The 19824-nt window shown below is 29.6% G+C and overlaps 1 protein-coding gene across 1 annotated transcript in view; it reads left to right on the top strand.

Moving 5' to 3' along the window:
* Positions 1-19824, top strand: part of LOC145312181 (zwei Ig domain protein zig-8-like) — a 128060-nt gene that overhangs the window by 84375 nt on the left and 23861 nt on the right. Inside the window, exons 4-6 of the mRNA XM_080151369.1 lie at positions 529-650; positions 6836-6924; positions 9059-9194. Of these exons, the coding sequence (XP_080007495.1) occupies positions 529-650; positions 6836-6924; positions 9059-9194 (347 nt within the window). The remainder of the gene's footprint in view (positions 1-528; positions 651-6835; positions 6925-9058; positions 9195-19824) is intronic.

The raw sequence follows: 19824 nt of genomic DNA, 5'->3' as shown, positions 1-19824 counted from the left end.
GCAATGCTCTAATGCTCAAAATACAATATAAGGTTACGGGCCAAGGAATTTTCCCTATTACAACTATTAGTGTCATATAATAACTGAGTTTCATATATATATCTTCTAGTTGATTAGCTGAGGGACGAGGGTGGGCAGAAAAATGGCCTAAAACCACCCCAAGAAAAAATTCCCCTAAAGTACAACAAACTAGGACCAGAGCTAAATCTTTAAATCATTTCAATGTTGCGCCAAATCGGGGTGAGCCAACTTTCCATCAATGAGAGCACAGCATTTTACGAAATGCCGCGCTGTGATTGGCTGAAATTCGACGCACCTCGATTTGGCGCACCATTGAAATGATTTAAAGATCCAGCTCAGTATTTTCTGAGATTTTTAGTTTCAGACATAAAAAAACATACTACAATGAATAGATACAAAAAAAATAATTTGTTTTTAGAGAAATATTGAAATATTCATCAAACTTTTTTTATTTATATATAAATTTCACATTTTTTCATAGCAAAAAAAATGTTTCTTTTTTTTCAGGTATCTTGGATCCGAAAAAGTGACCTGCACGTATTAACCAGTGGAAAACATACTTTTACTGGGGACAGGCGAATTTCATCACTGCACCCTCAAAAAACAAATAATTGGAGCCTGCAAATAAAGTAAGATTTTTTCCAGTATGGCTTCGAAACCGAACAATATCCGCTGGATTAGAACCGGTTCTCAGCCATATTAATCATATACAGCACCATATTACTGACAATTTTCCACAATTATTAAAATAAAATCATGAAATTATTACCAGTTCTGGTTGTCCAGGCTTTCGGCACCTCTGAGATAACAAAATTGGTTTTAATCTTCTAATTTTTCTTTAATTTTCCGCGGAAAGCGTGATGCTGTACGTATTGGTGCAAAAAATGGGGACAAATTTCAAATTGTTTTGGCGTGTGACGTCTACCCCCATCTCTTTTCTAGGGGGTTTCTTTCCTCCTTCCTTTTTCTTTCCCCTCACTTGTGACGTAAATAAACAGCCCCGTCAAATCAATTTAAAAATTGTCCCCATTTTTGCACCAATACGTACAGCATCGGAAAGCGTTCTATAATATGATGCGATAAATAACTTACATAACATATCAAGAATGCTTAACTATGTAATATCGAGGCTTTTCTTTGAAATACTTTAACATTTTGATGTTTGTGTTGATACTTTCAAGAACTTCTTTCAAATTGTATCATGATGATTTTTCTTATTAGTCTTAAAAAAAAAATTTAAATATATATATAATGTAGTGATTGCAAGATAATTAGTCGAGTAACATACATTTTAATTGTTTATCAGATGAGTTTACCTTTTTTATTAGTTTAAGTTTGTGTTTGTTCATTCTTAAAGCGAAAACCTGCAGAGTTATTTGTATTATTTGTAGGACAGACATAATAATAATAAAGTATGTGCGCTACTAAACATGTATGCATAACGTTTACACTAAAAAAACAATCTTTAAGGAAAAAAATCTGTTTTCCTAACTTTACCAACTTATATTAATTTGGTAAAAGTTTTTATGAGAAAAGCTTCTTCACTATTAATTCAAATGAATTTATAAACTTTTTATTAAAATTCAAACTTTCTTTGGTTTACAAAATAATTTTACCCCTTGATAAATCGGTGGGGCCGTTGAAGACCTCCCCCCCCCCCTCCCCCTCCCTGTTATAGGAGCTATAAAAATTTATGTATGTACCTTGTTAAATTAAGAATTTTTGATTATAGTCTGTAAGTACATTATTTTTGAAGCTAGAATTTTAGAAATCAGACACTCTTGTAACCTAAAAATGATTATAATTACTTATAGCTTTTATTACAGTATGTCGTCTTTGTTAATCAAAATGAAAAGGTAAAGATATAACTTTCAAATACCAAAGGAAACTTTTTAAAAGCTATATACATATAATACTTATATGTCAAATATAAAAAAAAACAGAGGTTGTTTTTTGTCAACTCTTAATATTCATTATATCTGTTGAATTTTTTTTTTAAATCTGTGTTATTATAACATTCAAAAGATAAAAATGTAGTTGCGATAACAAAATAGAATATTGAATTATGCATTCCCATATAAACAACCCCTTAAATAGTGGATGATTTTTAATTTTTTTTGGAAGATTTTAGAATTTTTATTAATTATTAAAAGAAAGAAAAATTATACCAGGGAAATAAATTAAATTTAAAAACCAAAATTAAACCACATTTTACTAGCATAAAAATGAGTTTTTGTTTAAATGAGAATGATATTCCTGTCCAGTTTTTTGTTTAGGAATGAATATTTCTTACCCTCGTGAATAAATGATGACCTATCGGTCCATCATTTATTCCCTGGACAGGAATACCCCATTTTACATTTACAGTAGGGGAGTGTGAACAAAAGATTATAAGCAATAAAACTACAATTTCTTTAAAATATGCACCAAAAAAGGAATGGTATTGTAAAACAAAATTGGATCATCATGGTATGGGTTTAATATTTTATAACTTGGATATACATTAAAAATTTGTCGTCAATCTATTTCTCATTTATTGGTCAGTTTATTAATCCAGTAAGAGAAGAGGGGATGAGGTGAGGGGGATGGATTGGGGCCTTGGTAATTTTGCCAGCTGGGAGTATCACTTTATAATGTAATTCTGGTACAACATCCAAGTATTTATGCATTTATTACATTTAAGGGAGATTTTTATAGATTTGTGGAAATTTAAACGAATACTGGTTTTAATGTAAGTAGTAAGACTTTTTTGACTGAAGCTAAAGATGTCGGAAATTGCTTGTCCAAATGTTTTGTTTACTTTTAGGAAAGCCTTATAAATTTCCTTGCCCTCCCCTATTGACTCGGTTCTTTGACTAGTACTAATGCCAAGTTAAGGAATTTTTTTAATCCACCAGTGAACAGCACTTTTAAAGTCACCATCACAATGGCATTTCATAACCTGAACCCAAAATAAATCTGATCTAAATTGTTGAATACGTATCCCTGACCCAATTGTGCAAGCGATGTGATCTTTAATACCACTTCCTCCCAAGAAATGTATAAATGTCATAAAAACTTTTCAATCCAAGTTTAATTTACATAATAGTATACTTTCAGCGTTCGTTTTATATACCTATTTGAAAATTCTATATACCTATGAACTCATTTGTGTAAACAGTTTTTTCTCACGTATTATAATTTTTAAATAAAATGTGTTGTTAAAGTCTAGAGTTCATAAATTATCGTAATGTTCCATTTTTATTGAAATAGGATGCAGCTTATGACCAATGATAGGCCAGTATAAACTTTACCATTGGTCAATCACAATGCATACTGCTAATAGTAGCTATAAAACTCTTTTATTTTATTTAACTGTTATGTAAATGATAGATATTTAAGGGAAAACCCGATTTCAAAAGTAAAACTGTTCAAAAATTGAAGAGAACAAAATGTAAGTGTGTATGTTTTCTTGAGTGCAAATGTAAAAATTTTGCAAGATTGAAACAAAAATATATTAAATTTGAAATAAGATTAGAGTGTCATACAAAATTGAGGCAGCATTTATTATTTCTCAAATGGATTACCCATAAACCAACCGGCCAACCTAATTTTAGTTCTTAAGAAAAAAAAGTTTTAGTAAACCCTAGGATAGTAGGATAGATATAAATAAAGGGGCTAGAAAAAACTTTATATGAACTAGAGAGGGATAAAAATAGTACAAGTCCAATCACGGGTGGAAAAAGCAATTTTACAAAACACGCTTTCATTTTCTTTCTGAGGTTTATAATTTAGCTGGGCTGTTTTTGCATCCTATTATGGAAGATTTGTATAGTGCCTATAAAAAGATGACGTCATACTGGTCTACCATTGGTCGATTTGCATTGTAACATTTTAAATATGTAAGAAATAAAAATTCCATAATTACACTTGTCAGAGAACCTACACATTGCAAAAGCAATATAAAATAATCTAATTTTTCATTAGCAATAATTAAAAATATTTCCTTTTCTGCAGAAAAGATGAGTTCAAAAAGAATTAAGTTTCCAACATACCAAGCATTTTTTTTACTTTTGTTAAAAAATTTAATTTTCTTTTAAGAATTATTAGATTTTTTAACTAAACAGAATCTGCATATTGAAATTTCTTTAATTTTTAACTCAAGGTTTATTCTTATAAGCTCTGTTTCACTAAATTTGAAAGTCTATACATATATAAGTATTTGATACTCTTTTTTGATTTTTACATGACATTGATAATTTTTTATATATGTTATCAAGGTGGCATTTTTTTATCAGGGATCTAAAGAGATGAGACAATGGCCGATAAAGCAGGTTATTTTAATTGTTGTTTTTGATGATTATTTCTGTACTATTAAAGGACAACATTGTCCTTGTTATATAGCCCTGAAATATTTTGTCCATCCTAAAATTTCTGAGCTAGTAGCATTAAAGCTTTTCATAGCTTTGACAAAGTTGCAACAAGTTTATGCTGTTCCTAGAGTTTTATCATTTTAGAAATTACATCAAATTATCAGTCTCGGAGAGTCTTTGTTTGTGTTGTAATAAGGTTGTTGAGGAGGGACTTTGATATTGGGCCAAGTTTAGAAATTTAATCACCCCCACTTCTTCTATACAAAATTTAGTAGCCATAGATTTGATTTTAATGACTTGAACAATTTGTAATTTTTTTTCAGTTGAATTTTGTATAATAGGTAAGTTGACAGTAATGTTATAATAAGCAATGCAGAAATAGACATCTAATATTGAAAAAAAGATGTCCCCATAGACATCCAATGGTTAGGGTAAAGGGATGTTTACCCCCCCTCAAATTTTAAAATCTCACATTTTACCCCTTCAAAATTGTAAGCAACATATTAGATTACACCCTCAAACCTTTGAATTCCATAATTTTATCCCACTAAATAAAAAGCTTGGACTTCGTTGTCTGTCACAAATAAAGTGTCTGTGGTTTTTTTCACGATCAACCGCTGTCTGTTGTTGCTCTTGGCTGTAGAAGGTGACAGTTCGGCATCATATCTAACTGGCGGCGTCTTAAAGCATGCATTTTTTAGCAGATAATTATGTTGAGTTCTTGTTAAGGCATGATATTAATTGTAAGTTAAATTGTTGAAAAACTACTTGATACAGAATAATGTTTATGGACATACTTACAACTTTAGGACTTGGTTAAAGAGTTGCTTATAAAATTGTATTTTGTTGTCCCAGGAATCAGTTTACCAAAAATCAGATCAATCGGATTATTATATCACATAAAAATTAGTTGTTAAAAAAGTAGAAAAAAATCAACATGTTTAAAATGGACGTACGGACATTCTGGTAATGATTATAGAGTTACTACGCTTTCTAAATCGTACCTAACTACTACAGGAATCACCATGCAAAGTTTGAAATCAATAGGACAATTCTAAAATGCCTAAATTAACGAAAAAAGCTATCCGTTACAGACGGACCGAACCTAATTTTAGAAAAGCTTCGCTTTAATGAATAGTCAATTCTAGTTATATCAACCAAAAATTTAATCATCGTGCTTCTTCTAAACAAAATCTTTTTCTTTATAAAAAATGTTCTACTTTTTATTATAGATATTTCTTGATGTATCTTTTCCTGTAAAACTATTTAAAAAATGTTTTTTGATACATCTCTTTTGTGTCAAACTATCGTTTCCTTGTAACATTTATAAAATATATTTCTTGACGTATCTTTTCCTTTAAAACTATTTAAAAAATGTTTTTTGATACATCTCTTTTGTGTCAAACTATCGTTTCCTTGTAACATTTATAAAATATATTTCTTGACATATCTTTTCCTTTAAAACTATTTAAAAAATGTTTTTTGATACATCTCTTTTGTGTCAAACTATCGTTTCCTTGTAACATACTGCGCTGTAATCAAAGATTGAAAAAATAGCCTGAAACCATCCAAAGACTTAAATCTTAATATAAAATAGCATCAGATAAAAAATCCTTACTGCTTTATGTCATTACTAGCGGCTACGCCCCTAGAAGCCTCTAGGGGCACTTAAGGTAGGAGAGGGAAAAGATGACCTCATCCCATTTAAAATTTGAGTTTCAAAAGAGTAAAAAAATATTTTTTGGGGGGACGTGGAGACACCCTTCCCAAAAATAGTTTAAAACCTTCCCAGGACCTATAAAAAGCTTCACTGTAAAGGAGAACAATATCGGTTTAGCAGTTAGCGAGATCCTTCGGGACAGACAAAAAACGCTTACTACTTTATATAATAGGATTAGACTTTAGGCTCCTGTATGATAGATTTATAAGTTAATGTAATCTTTCTATAAATAAAACTAGCGGCTAAGCCTCTAGAGGCCTTTAGTAGCGCTTGAAAGGTGTGTGGGGATGGGGGTGGGTATTCGACCCACTCCACTTTATATTTTAGTTTTACATAAATTTTGTATAAAGCTATTTTGAAAAAAGCGGTCTTTTTTTCTGTTCAGCGGTTTTCATACTAATTTACATAAGTTTAATTAAACAAAGTTAAATAAACTGTGCTGCCGTATGCAAAGATAAAACACTATAATTAGTGAAAATTAGTTACAAGACCTAAAAACATCAGTTTAACTTATATAGTGTAATTTCGAAATGATAAAATTATATAACTTTTTAAAAGCAAGACAACTCTATGGTTAACAATGTATGTGCTTTAAAAAGAAAAATGTGGGGACATTCTAGGGGCGATTTCTCTAGGGAGGGTGGCGGTACCCTCACCTCAAATAGTTATAATCATTCTCATTACTTATGAGAAGCTACCCTGTAAAAGAGAAACATATAGGTTCTAATGATATATTTTTCAGGTATATAGAGATGCGAGACGCGGGGGAATATCAATGTCAAGTCAATACTGAGCCCAAAATCAGTTATTCTTTCTATCTAACTGTTGAAGGTAAGATATACATTATTCAATATGATGTAATCACTTTGCACGTGATCAGTTATGTTTTTTAAGCGAAGATTTTCTATAGTTAGAGTTAATCCATCTGGCCTATAATCGTTACTAGAATGTCCGTACGTCCATTAAAAAAATGTTAATTTTTAAGTAAGTGAAAAAAGTCGCTCAAAAAATCAGCATGTGACGTCATAAAAATGAGGGATTGTCCATCTCTTTTTTATGGGTTTTCTTTCCCACTCCTCCTCTCCTCATCTCTCATTTTTAAGACGTCAGAATTTTATTTGAGCGACTTTCATCACTCACATTTTTAACCTTTTTTGGCAATAATTTTACATGTGATTATCCTATTCGTCTAATTTTTGGAATACTGATTTCTATAACAACTAGGTACAATATTATAAAAAAAGCTTTTCTAAAATCAAGTCCTAAAAAAAATAATTTTGTCCTTAGGCAGTATCCAGATTAATTCCGTTTTGCAATAAATTTCATTTCAATTTTGTTTCCACTTATAAATTTGTATTCTGCTTATTCAGTTCTGACACTCTACACGTGTTAATGTTTGTTTGTCCTTCCATTACAGAGCTTCACCTTTGTCATTTTTTCATTATACAGTTGAAGGCGGATTAGATAACCAAATAAAGTAAACGCTGACACTAAAAAAATTTTTAACGCAAAGCTTTTCTACATTAGGGTCTGTATGTCCGTCCGTACGTAACGGTTAGCTCTTTTCGTTAATCTTAACATGTTAGAATTGTTCTCATCTATTCATCATGATTTCGATTGAAAAAAGGGTACATGAAATATTTCTAAATAATTTTGCAATTTGCATTTACAAAGCCAATGAGTCAGTGTTTCGGAGCCGGAGCCGGAGCTGAGAGCCGTGGAGTCGCCATATTTTGCTGGAGCCGGAGCCGTAATTTTCGTAAAAAACGGCTCCGGCTCCGGACTAGATAAATAAAGAGATTTTTTATAAATTATAATTTGGTAACTCTGTTTTGTCATGTGCAAATGCCCTTTTTAAGTACATTTTTATCAAAAATTGAACTCTTTTAAAACCTTCAAAAGTCAAAAATAAAAAATATTTTTTTTATGGGGGAAAAATATGTCGATTTTTTCTTGGTTTTAGGTCGGAGCCGAAGCTGGAGCTGGAGCCACAGCAAAATCAAACGGCTCCGAAACGCTGCTATGAGTCATACTTCTTTATAACATTTATGGTGACATTTCAAAGAAATGAAAGCAATTTTAACATTAATGCTTTGTCAATTATCAATAGATTTGATAAATAAAAACATTTAAAATTTTGAAATATTTATGAGTCTTTTTTATTAAAAGTTTAAGGAACAATTGTGAGATTACATGCTATTTTATGATATATCAGGCAAAGGTTATTTATTACAAATAAATTGTGTGTTTTTTTACATTTTTGTATTTTTGTATTATAAGTCTTTTTTATTAAAAGTTTAAGGAACAATTGTGAGATTCCATGATATTTTATGATATATCAGGCAAAGGTTATTTATTACAAATAAATTGTTTTTTTTTTACATTTTTGTAGCATAACTTCTTTGAAAGTTTTATCATCGTAATGAAGAATTCAAGTTTGACTTTTATATGTCTTTAAACTTTGATATTATTGTACGGAATTGTCCATGTGTTTTATTATATTTTTAAAAATAAAAAAAATAAAAGATGAAATATATAGGCTTCCTTTTGATAAATGATTTTAAATGAAACAACAAGTCATTATTATTTTTACAGAACAAATATATAAATATTGCCTGAAACAATACAAAGTAATCTATTTATATTACTTTTCCTCTAATTGTTCTTAGGAATTAATTTAATAAAATATGACTTTTAAAAAGTTTATAGAAATCAAACATGTTGACAAATATTGCGGATTACAGTATAACTGCATATATGTCTAAACCATCGTCATAACTAAAGACGTTAATATGGTTCCTACTGCTGCTTAGGTGTTATATTTATATAACAATTGTCTTTAAAATAAGCGTTCAAAGTTTTTAGAACGACATAAAAGTAGTTTTAATTCAGCAAAAATTTGGATGTGAAACAGGCTATTTACGGATAATCATTTTAAAAATTAATAATATCTTAATTTTTTCAGAGGCTCGAGCTGAAATCCAGGGTAAAGACAAAGAGGTGATAGTAAAGAAGGGAAGTTCTTTGGAACTTCATTGCCTTGTTAACAAAGGTGAAGGTGTCCACGAGAGCATGGCAGTTTTCTGGTATCTCAATTCAAAGTAAGTTTATATGTATGGTACATATTTTAAATAGTTAATAGAATCTTCAACGCCAAATTGCAAATTTGTAGGTAACTACATTGAAAGCTCTTTATAGAGCCTATAAAAAGGGGCTTTATTCAAAACTTTTGGCTGAAGTATCACAAATGACATAACATTTTATTTTTATATGACGTCATTCGGGATAATTTGGCCAAAAGCTTTAAAATTTGTCCCCTTTTAATAGGCACTATAAAGAGCTTTACTAATTTGTTATTTTCTGAAATAATTCTTTTTGGATATAAGAGAAGTATTGCGACTGATAGATAAAAGGATGCAAGCTAAGTTTTATAGAATACGGCTTGAGTATAAACTTTAAACATCAATGATTATTCTAACAAAATCTTAAGTAGTACAAATCAATTTTCAACTAATATCAATATTTGGATCTAGGCTTTGTTATTATTACCAAGGATATAATTATACAAACGTTAGAAAATAATTAAAACCAAATGATTAAACATAGTAGACCCCGAATTTAGAATTAATATGAACTGTTCTAATAAAAATTTTATTGGAAAAAAGTACTTTCATCCGAAGCAACGTACGTTATTTGAACCTTAACTTTCGAAAGAATTATAATATAAATTTACATGAAGATAAACATTTTCTGAAAAAAATTCTAATTCAAAAATAAGAAAATAATGCCTTTGATTTTTTTTAAAGAAAAAAAGTGACCTAAAAACAAAGGTTGTTAAATAAAAGGGTGAAGAAAGCAAAAATTGACGTTGGAAGTTCATTAACAAAGGAAATGTACAAATTTTTTAACCCTCTAGCTGTAAGAGAAGCCGAGATAACATTGGGGAGGGCGGCGTTCAACGCCCCCCCCCCCGGAAGGGCCCGAACGTTAAGAATTTAAAATTGAGAGAAAAAAATAAATACTAGGAGAGTCAAATTAAAGGGAACTAAAAGTTAGAATTAACCTTAACATAACGCACATATTCTTATTAATTTTGGTCAGGCTAACTAGTACAAAATCTTATTATTTCAATAAATGTATAACCCAGACAACTACCTGGCCCCTGTTTGGGGACCTTTTACGTCTGCCAGAAAACTGCTTTCTGCTCTTTTGTAGCGACTTGGCTTTGTTAATATTTACGATGCTACTGGCTGAAATTCAAAGTTGACACAGGGTCCACGGGGTGGGGTTATACACTAGTTATTTAACACCTTGACCATTCTATTGCTTTACTCTAATACTAGTTTTTCTGTATTCGAAAGGGCATACAGATAGCCTAAAACCATCTCAAGACTTAAATCAAAAAAAGAAAATAGCCTAAAACTATTCCCGAACCCTATGTAAAGCTTTCCTAAAAGGGAGAACTCAATCAGTTCAGTAGTTATCTAAATTTTAAGCTACATACAAAAAAAAACCTTACTACTTTATTTGATAGGATTATTTCCAGGAATTATTGTCCAACCTTAATGTGCAGACTCACCGAGTATCAGTTTTCGATACAATCACTGCACCTTGCCTCAAAGTTTGCGGGAACAGTGCAAATTATGACGAGTCTGATAACTTTTAGTTTTTTTTACTAGTGAAGCTACTCCTTTATCTGTTATACAAAGTATAAAGATGTTTGTCTGGGTAAACATTCAAATACCCCGACTTAGAAAGCCAGTAATACACTTTTTTTCTAAAATTTCAGAAATCCCATAAATCTCAAGGCAAATTATCCGGGTGGATATTTACACTTTACAAAGGATTTTAAGGGGTGGGAAAGGGGTATATGAGGTAAAGGAAATTGATTTAGAACTAATAGATGGAGCAGGGTTGGGGGGGGGGGTGGAGGAAAAAGGTAATAAATGTGTCATATACCCAACTAAGTTTACCAGGTGTCACTTTAGATCTATTTGATAAATAAACTGCAGGGATCTAAAGGGATAAGACAATGGCCTATAAATTAATGTACATTCCCAATGATGATACAAAAAATTACCCCTTCTGTAGATTACACTTAACTTAATGATCAAACCATTAAAAATTCACTTTGGCCCTCAAAGTTGTTGAGCCAACGAATAAGAAAACATTATTACAAAACTTTTGGGACCAGCATAATAAACAGCCCAATGTCCCCTCCTTCCTTGATAAACTGTTTAGGAGTGAGCTATGGATCTGTCTATATGTCTGTCTGTTTGAATCTTAAGATCTCAGTAACTGCTTAACCGATTGGGCTCTACTCTTCAGGGAATATACATACTGGTTCTGTAATGGTTTCAAGCTATTTTTAATTGAGGGTGGGACAACCCCAACCCCTCCCCAAAAAAAAAACAAAAAAAATCCTCCTCCCCTCCTAATTTAAAGAAAATTTAAATTATATTTTTTCTTACATTTTTATTTTTTATGTTTTTTTTCTTATATCTTGGGGAAAAGCCCCTAGAGGCTAAGGGCGAGATCGTTATAGTTAGTATAGTAAAACGCTGAAAATAACGATAGTTCTTTTTCGCAACGTATAATAGACGGCTTTCCGCGGATATTAACACAAGTTATGCGATTAAAACTAGTTTTGTTATACCCGAGGGCCGAATGCCCTGGTGAACCAAAATAGCATTCATTTTATGATCTTATTTTCATTTCGTGGGAAATTGTCTGTTATAAGATGAAATACATAATTCTGGTTTTAATCCAACGTACATTCCGTGTTTTTGATTCATTCATACTGGAATCTAGTTTACTAGAAATAGAAAAAAAATGTAAAGTTTTTAATATTATCAAAAGTTTTATTTTGTTTCCCTTTAAACTGATTTATATGAAGACTTGTCTATGTGTCTTAGTTTGCACATTTCAAAGGAGATCAAATGATTGCAGCTAACCCAGGGATGAACGGAATTTGTTTTTTTTCTGAAAGAAATACAATAGTTGTTGTGTTAGAACTAGATGGGGTCCAGGGTTAAAGCATGCACAATTCCCATTAACAATTAGTACTTTTAGACAGAGGTCGCTTAATCATGGAATCGGTTGTCTTGTAAGTGTTATTTACACATGTGTTGGCTACATGACATCCGTTCTTATGGCTTTTTCATGTTTTTATGGCTTGAGAGGGTCATAAGAAGGAGGGTGGAAGGATATAGACATATCAAGAATAAAGAAATACAATAGTTGTTGTTGTGTTAGAATTAGATGGGGTCCAGGGTTATCTAGTAAGTGTTATTTTACACAGGTATTGGCTACATGACATCCGTTCTTATGGCATTTTCTTGAGAGGGTCATAAGAAGGAGGGTGGAAGGATATAGACATATCAAGAATAACCTGGTTCAAAATCATTATGTGAAAGCAGTTTAATTCAATTTGAAGCTCTTTATAGTACCTACAAAAAAGGGGATAAATTAAAAAAAAATAGACCAAAGTATCCCGAATGACGTCATATTTACTTTTATCTTTTTTCCTGAAATTTGCTACAAGTTTTCACCTCACCTCTTTTCCACCTCAGTATCTTGAATATTTAATCCAGGGGTGAAATCTTTTTTTTTATTTAGGTCAATTTTAGATCCTGGTCTTTTGAGGTTATAGAGCATTTTTTCTTTCTTTTATAATTCTAATAATATTAGAAGTTTGTGAAGACAAGGACGACAATTTTAAATTGAAGCGCAGATAATACAGAAAACAATTCACCAAAATAAAAAGAAAAGACAAAGACGCGTATAGACCAGTGATCGAAAGGGATAGGACAATGACCGATAAATTGATGTACATCTCCAATGATGATACCCAAAATTAACCCTTCTGTAGATCATAATTAGTGGTGAAAACGTTTAAACACTCAACTTTATCAATCGACCAAACAAAATTAACTGAAGTCTTCAATGTTGTTAAATAACTAATTGGAAAACGTTATTATAAAACTTTGGGGACTATTGTAATGAACAGTCCCTCTCACTATTCGTATAGAGAAATTTATTTATTTGTTAAAGAGTTCTAGACTTAAACTTACCAACATCAGAACCTATATCTTTTATAACTGCTGAGATAATCTCAACTTTTGTTTTTTGTCCCAAACTTTTTTTTCAATTTTGAATTTTTGTTTAGCCCCAAATTAATTAATAACCCTTAACCCCCTAACCCCCCCCCCCCCCCACCGGGACATCCCTTTACATAAAGTAATGATTATAAAGTTGCTAAGTACCTTACTGCTACAAAAATCATCTTCCAACATTTAAGATTAATTCTAAAACGCCTGAATTAACAATAAGAGCTAACCATGCACAGTGCCTTCGAAGGTGCTTTGACTTAAGTGTCAGAACCTAAATTGGGACATAGTGCATTTCATTACCCTAGGTTAGGTAACTTCATTTCACTTTTCAAAAAAATCTAAAATGCAGCGGTTTTTGAGAAAATTAGATTTAAAAATTTCTAGTTAAATTTTCACCCACTAGGAGTTACCGCATAATCATGACAAGAAAATCAAAGATTATTTATTTAATATTTTGAACAACTTTGCTTTTATAAAGTCAGTCATAAAACCTCCCTATATATGATTTATTTAAGGCTGAATTTATGTGACCTTAGCAAAGCAATTGATAAAAATAGCCATTAATTACATCACTTCAGGAGTGGTTTTATGAAGAAATTTATTAGAGCAAACTTGTTCAAAATTAAAAATAAATAATCTTTGCTTTTCTTGTTATGATTATACGGTAACTCCTAGTGGGTGAAAATTGAACTTGAAATTTTCAAATTTAATTTTCTCAAAAACCGCTGCATTTTAGATTTTATTGAAAAGTGAAATAAAGTTACCTAACCTAGCACTGCATGATAGACTCGAAATAAAGTATTACCAAACTTTACCAATAAACTGTAAACAAATATGATAAATATACAAGCAAAATAACAAGTTAATGTTGAATTTCAAATCCTTCTCGTCCCTTCTTAAGCATAAAATGAATTTGAAAATTTTGAAAATAGATTTTAATTTCCTTATAAGGATGTTGTTTTTATATGTCGTCTTTATGACAGGTAAATATTTTATAAATATATTTCTTAAATTATATATAAAAAAAAATATTATACAATAATATCAAATTAAATTAAAAGTATTTCAACTTGTTTTATTTTTTTTGGTACTAAACTCATCCCTGACTTGAATAAGAGAAAATTATTGTTTTGAATCAGATTGCAGAAAGAACATAATAATAAAATACACAATAGTCTCTTTGTGAGTTTAAATTTATAACATTATTTTTTGTTAATGAATTAATGAAAATTATTTTGTTTAAAATTTGACTAAATGACATCTCGTATAATATACTTTACATTCCATCTTAAAAATAAATCTGTAAGGTGTATATATATGTTTAGATATCTGTAAACCACCAATTTATGACTATTGATTTTTGATCAGCTGTAGGTTTCAATACTAGATGTTTTTTTAAGTAGCGCAGCTACTCCAAATCTAGAGAATAAATCTAATTTTGCTTAGAATTTACTTTAGGTGTTTTAAACATTGTAAATTAAAGATTTTATTTTAATAATTAATATTTTACAACAATATCTTCTAAAAACTGTGAGGAAGTTTGATAAAATTACGTTTATTTTGCAAGCTTGTTTGAAAATATTTCATTATTTTTATAATTCTGACAAAATAGATTTTCTGTTTAAATAAATAACATAGCCACAAAAAGGTTTAAGTAGTTATTGAAATATTCTATTACTATTCTTGCTAATTAAATATTGGTTAACTATGTTTAATTTGCATTTTTAAAATAGACAAGAAAAATATCCTACTTAAATGCTAATTTTATGAAGTTATCTTAAACCTTTTCCAAAAGTTTGTTTTATAAAACTTTTTTATTTTTCATTGATTTTATTGATTATATAGGTTAAAAATATCAAAAGTATTTTTCAAAGGCTATAGATAAATTTTGATTAATTTCGATTTTTGATTTTTAAATTTTTTTTTTAAATCTGCAAGAATATGCATGTCTATTCAAAGAATAGATTATATAAAAAACAAAATTAAACATATTCAGGCTATCAAAAAGAAAAAAATATTCTTTTTTACCATTAAATCGCAATTATTTAAAATCATTAGATTTTAAGCTTATTTTGCATGGAAACACATTTTTTCAGTTATTTTTTCTCAACAATGGATCTTAAATGATTATTACTGAAAACTTTTATGAAAATGTTATTATCCAAAACTTCTAATAAAGGAAATAATTGCCGTTTGCAAAATGTGTGCAAAAATTTGCCAATATCTCGTTAGAAGGGACTTAATGGATTTGAATTCTTACTGCTTATGAGTTAGTGGACTATAAACTATTAGAAATGTATCACTTTAAGGTGAAATTTTGAGGGTCAACTTTTTTTCTTTTAAAATTCGCAGTGCTAGGGTAATGAAATGCACTATGTCCCAATTTAGGTTCTGACACTAAAGTCAAAGCACCTTAGAAGGCACTGTGCATGGTGTGGATATACACATCCTAATTGTAAAAATGTTTTGCTTTTTAAAATTGTAAATCAATTATTCAGGAATCGTTTTACTTTGTTTGTTTACTAGCAGCTGCGCTCCAAACATCTAGGAGCTCTGTAATTAAAGGAGTAAGGAAATTAGTAAAATAGCCTTATACTTTACCGAAATCTTAAGCTACAGAAAAAAAAGCTTTATATAACATGTATTAATTTGTAAAACTGCAAATGATAAAATATGACCTATTTTTTTCTCTTTAAAAATTCTCTTTAAACACCTCCCCCTTTTTATATAAAGATGCTAATTCCCCCCTAACCCCAAGAGGATATAAGCAGTAAAAACCCCGCAGGTGGCACAATTTTCTAACACTTCTTTCTTATTTAGTCTTTTAAAAGGATTCAAAATGCATTGACATATATATATTTTTTTAACTCTTATTTTATACATCTTAATTGGAACTGATGATCTATTTTTATAGAGAAACATATGTATTCCATCAATAAAAAGTTAAAAAATTAAGTGTGTTTATACATATAATAATTACTATATATAATAGGATAATGAAATGCAGCTGTTTTAAGGGTTGCCAGCTTGATAATACAGACCATTTCAATAATTGTGTTAATATGTTAAGATGTCTAACTTTAAAATGGTGTAATTATAGTTATATTTAGCATAGAAAAATGATAAACATACCTATAGAAGCGTTAAATAATTCTCTTTTTTATAATATAAATTTTTTTTAGAAACAAGAACAAGAACAATGCATAGCAGTGTAAAATATAAATTGATATTTTTTTCCAAAATTCAATTCCCTCTGGTGATGTTATAAATAAAATACCAAAAGTCAAATTTAGGTGGATGTTATATGAATATATAAAGCTTCTTTACAGAACTCAATAGGTACTGTAATTGTCGAAATCTTAAGCTAAAGACAACAAAGATTACTATTTTATATAATAGGATAATGAAATGCAGCTGTTTTAAGAGTTGCCAGCTTAATAATACAGACCGATTCAATAATTGTGTTAATATGTTATGATGTCTAACTTTAAAATGGTGTAATTATAGTTATATTTAGCATAGAAAAATGATAAACATACCTATAGAAGTGTTAAATAATTCTCTTTTTTATAATATAAATTTTTTTTAGAAACAAGAACAAGAACAATGCATAGCAGTGTAAAATATAAATTGATATTTTTTTCCAAAATTCAATTCCCTCTGGTGATGTTATAAATAAAATACCAAAAGTCAAATTTAGGTGGATGTTATATGAATATATAAAGCTTCTTTACAGCCAAAAAAATTGGGAAAAAAAATATCATTTATGGAGCAACAACAAAAGTGGGTTTATCACAAAACCTCGATTTTTTAGTCATCTGTTCTATAAACAACCAAGTCATTACCTGTATATTATAAAGCAATGCCAGGCGATTAAAATGAGGTATTAAGCACTTTCTAACTCCAAAAATTGATTCTTCTAGAGCAAAAATTAGTTTAGCATTTTTGGTGACTCAAATTTGAAATTTGATTTGTTGCAAGAGAAAAATATCAAAAAAACATACTTTTTTTTATCTCAGAGGCAAATTAATGGTACCAATATATTCGCAAATGTCTTATATACAGTTTAACACACTTTTAAGTCCATTATTTTTGGGGCTTTGAGTGAATGTCGAATAAGGTTGATTTCTAGCCTTTTGATCTTATTTTTGTTGGTAAAAATACAATTTATTTTTAGACTTTATTCAGACACAACTTGTACATTTATGTAAATTCGAGAATTTAATAATTTTTGGTGAAAATAATCAAAATTCAATTTAAAACTATTTGCTTTAAAATCTAGGTGGATCTTGTTTTAGGAAATATAATAGAAAGATACAATGCAGGCTCAATATGCGTTTTTAAAAGGGAAACAGCCCGTTTCATTGTTAGAATTGTCCTATCGATTTTAAACTTTGCCTGGTGATTCCTGTTGTATTTAGAAAGCGTAGCAACTTTACCAGAAAGTCCGTACGTCCATTTTAAACAAGATGATCTATAACTTTTATTAAAATAAATTTTTATGTGTATAATAATCCAATTGATCTGATTTTTGAAATACTTATTCCTATGATAACAAAGTACAATGTCATAAGCAAAGCATCTATATAATCAAGTTTAAAAATTGTAAATATGCCCTTAAACGTTATCCTATATTTTATTAGTTTTTCAACAAATTTACTTACAATTTTGTTTAGGCTTCAGAGTTCAGTGTGAATGTTTGTTTGTCTTACCTTTTCGAAGCTTCGCCTATATGGATGTTGTCATCCTTGTTTAGTTTTGTCATTCTATATTAGTTTTTGCCTTACCAAGAGCATTAGCGTTCTTAGTTTCGTGTTGTTTTGTAGTCGATGAGGTGTTTTTTTTATATATCGCAATCTCAAATAAAACGTTTTCAAATGTTTTATAAAAAAGTATTTTTTATGCAAGTATTTTCTAACTTTTTTGCATCAAACACAAATTTTACCTAAATGTTTATAATACTGAAAATAATTATGTCATGCTATGATATATCAGTGTGATGGACATTGATTCTAAAATAATATGACCAAGGAAAGAAAACAAAGTAGCGGATTTTATCGTATTTTCACAATAGCTTTTCTTTTATTTCTGTTCCCTGCAGAGGGCTCTAAACCTGCAGGGCAACAATAACATTTGCCTAACCAAATATAACCTAAAATAAAATAGCAAAGACTACTGTGAAGATACGACGATTATAGAGTTGCTACGCTTTCTAAATCGTACCTAACTACTACAGGAATCATCATTCGAAGTTTGAAATCGATAGGATAACTTTAACGTGCCTAGATTAACGAAATAAGCTATCTGTTAAGGAAGGACGGACGGACCGACCATAAATATAGAAAAGCTTCGCTTTTAACAATTATGTCCCTGTCCTTGAAAAGTACACAAATTACTCTTTTAGTTGTATGCAAATGCCATTTTGTTATTATATTTAATTTTGCTCCCAACAGCGAGGCTTTTCTAAAACTGTCGGTTAACGTAAGGTCTTTGCAAATATAGGGCATTACAGCACAATTTGATGGCTGAAAAAAATTGTTCATATTGTGATTTTCATTTTATATGTATTAAACTGTTTTTAACCTATTTTTAAAACGTATATAAAAAATATGCTATGACACCAGTAGAATGAGACTGCAGAGCCTAAATTTGAATTAAGTCCCCAATAAACTTTTTTAAGGGGATTTAAATATTAATTTTTACTGTTGCCGTGATCAATTTGATCCGAGCAAAAGGTCTTTTTTTTATTTGGGTAAAATTCGTAGCTTTTAGAGTGTTTTGCTTCATAAATATTGTATTCTGGTATAGAGTAAAATTAGGCCTTATGATTTTACTATAAAAATTCACTAAAAAGTTAATTCTTTATAATATATACTAACGAATTAACATTAACATGTTTGTGTTCTCTCACTTATTTTAAAAACATAAAAAATGGCTGTAAAGGGTTAAATGACAACAAATGTTTATGCAATACAACAAATTTATTTTTGTCACATATACAAATGTGTTATTAAATAAGATTATTCAAACTTATCTTTTAAAATAATTTTTAAAAGTATGTATCTTTTATGTGTACGGTTTTCATTCTTTTCATTTTATTTAAATGAAAAATATTTAACTACATTGGAAATAAGTCACTTTGTGAAAACACTCTTTTTTTGAATTGTAAAGAATTATATAAAACAAGGCTTCTTATTGGTTAGATTTCAGAATTATTTGTTTTATTGTAAATGTTAGATTTTTCAATGAAATTAATTGTTTTGGGGAAAAAAATTATTTCCAATGAACAGAGTAATGTTTTTTTATTGTATCAATATAAAGTGAATTATATAAAAATGTTCTGTAAGCCACAATATTACCCGAAGTAAAAAAAAGCTTTTGCTTCGGTCAAAATGATTACAGCAACACTAAAAATTAATTTTTAAATCCCCCCAAAAAAGTTTACTGGGGACTTAATTCAAATTTGGGCTCTGCAGTCTGATCCTATAGGTGTCCTAGTATATTTTGACCCCCCATTCAAAAATAGGTTAAAAACAGTTTAAGAGAAAGTGACTCAAAAATTATCAACGTGACGTTATAAAATTAAGGGATTATCCATTTCTTTTTTAAAGGTTTTCTT

Source organism: Acartia tonsa, chromosome 2, assembly GCF_053477335.1.
Source record: "Acartia tonsa isolate MP-2025a chromosome 2, ASM5347733v1, whole genome shotgun sequence".
Classification (NCBI taxonomy): domain Eukaryota; kingdom Metazoa; phylum Arthropoda; class Copepoda; order Calanoida; family Acartiidae; genus Acartia; species Acartia tonsa.
Note: the sequence above shows the minus strand (reverse complement) of the source record. Positions and strands in the feature narration are given on the sequence as shown.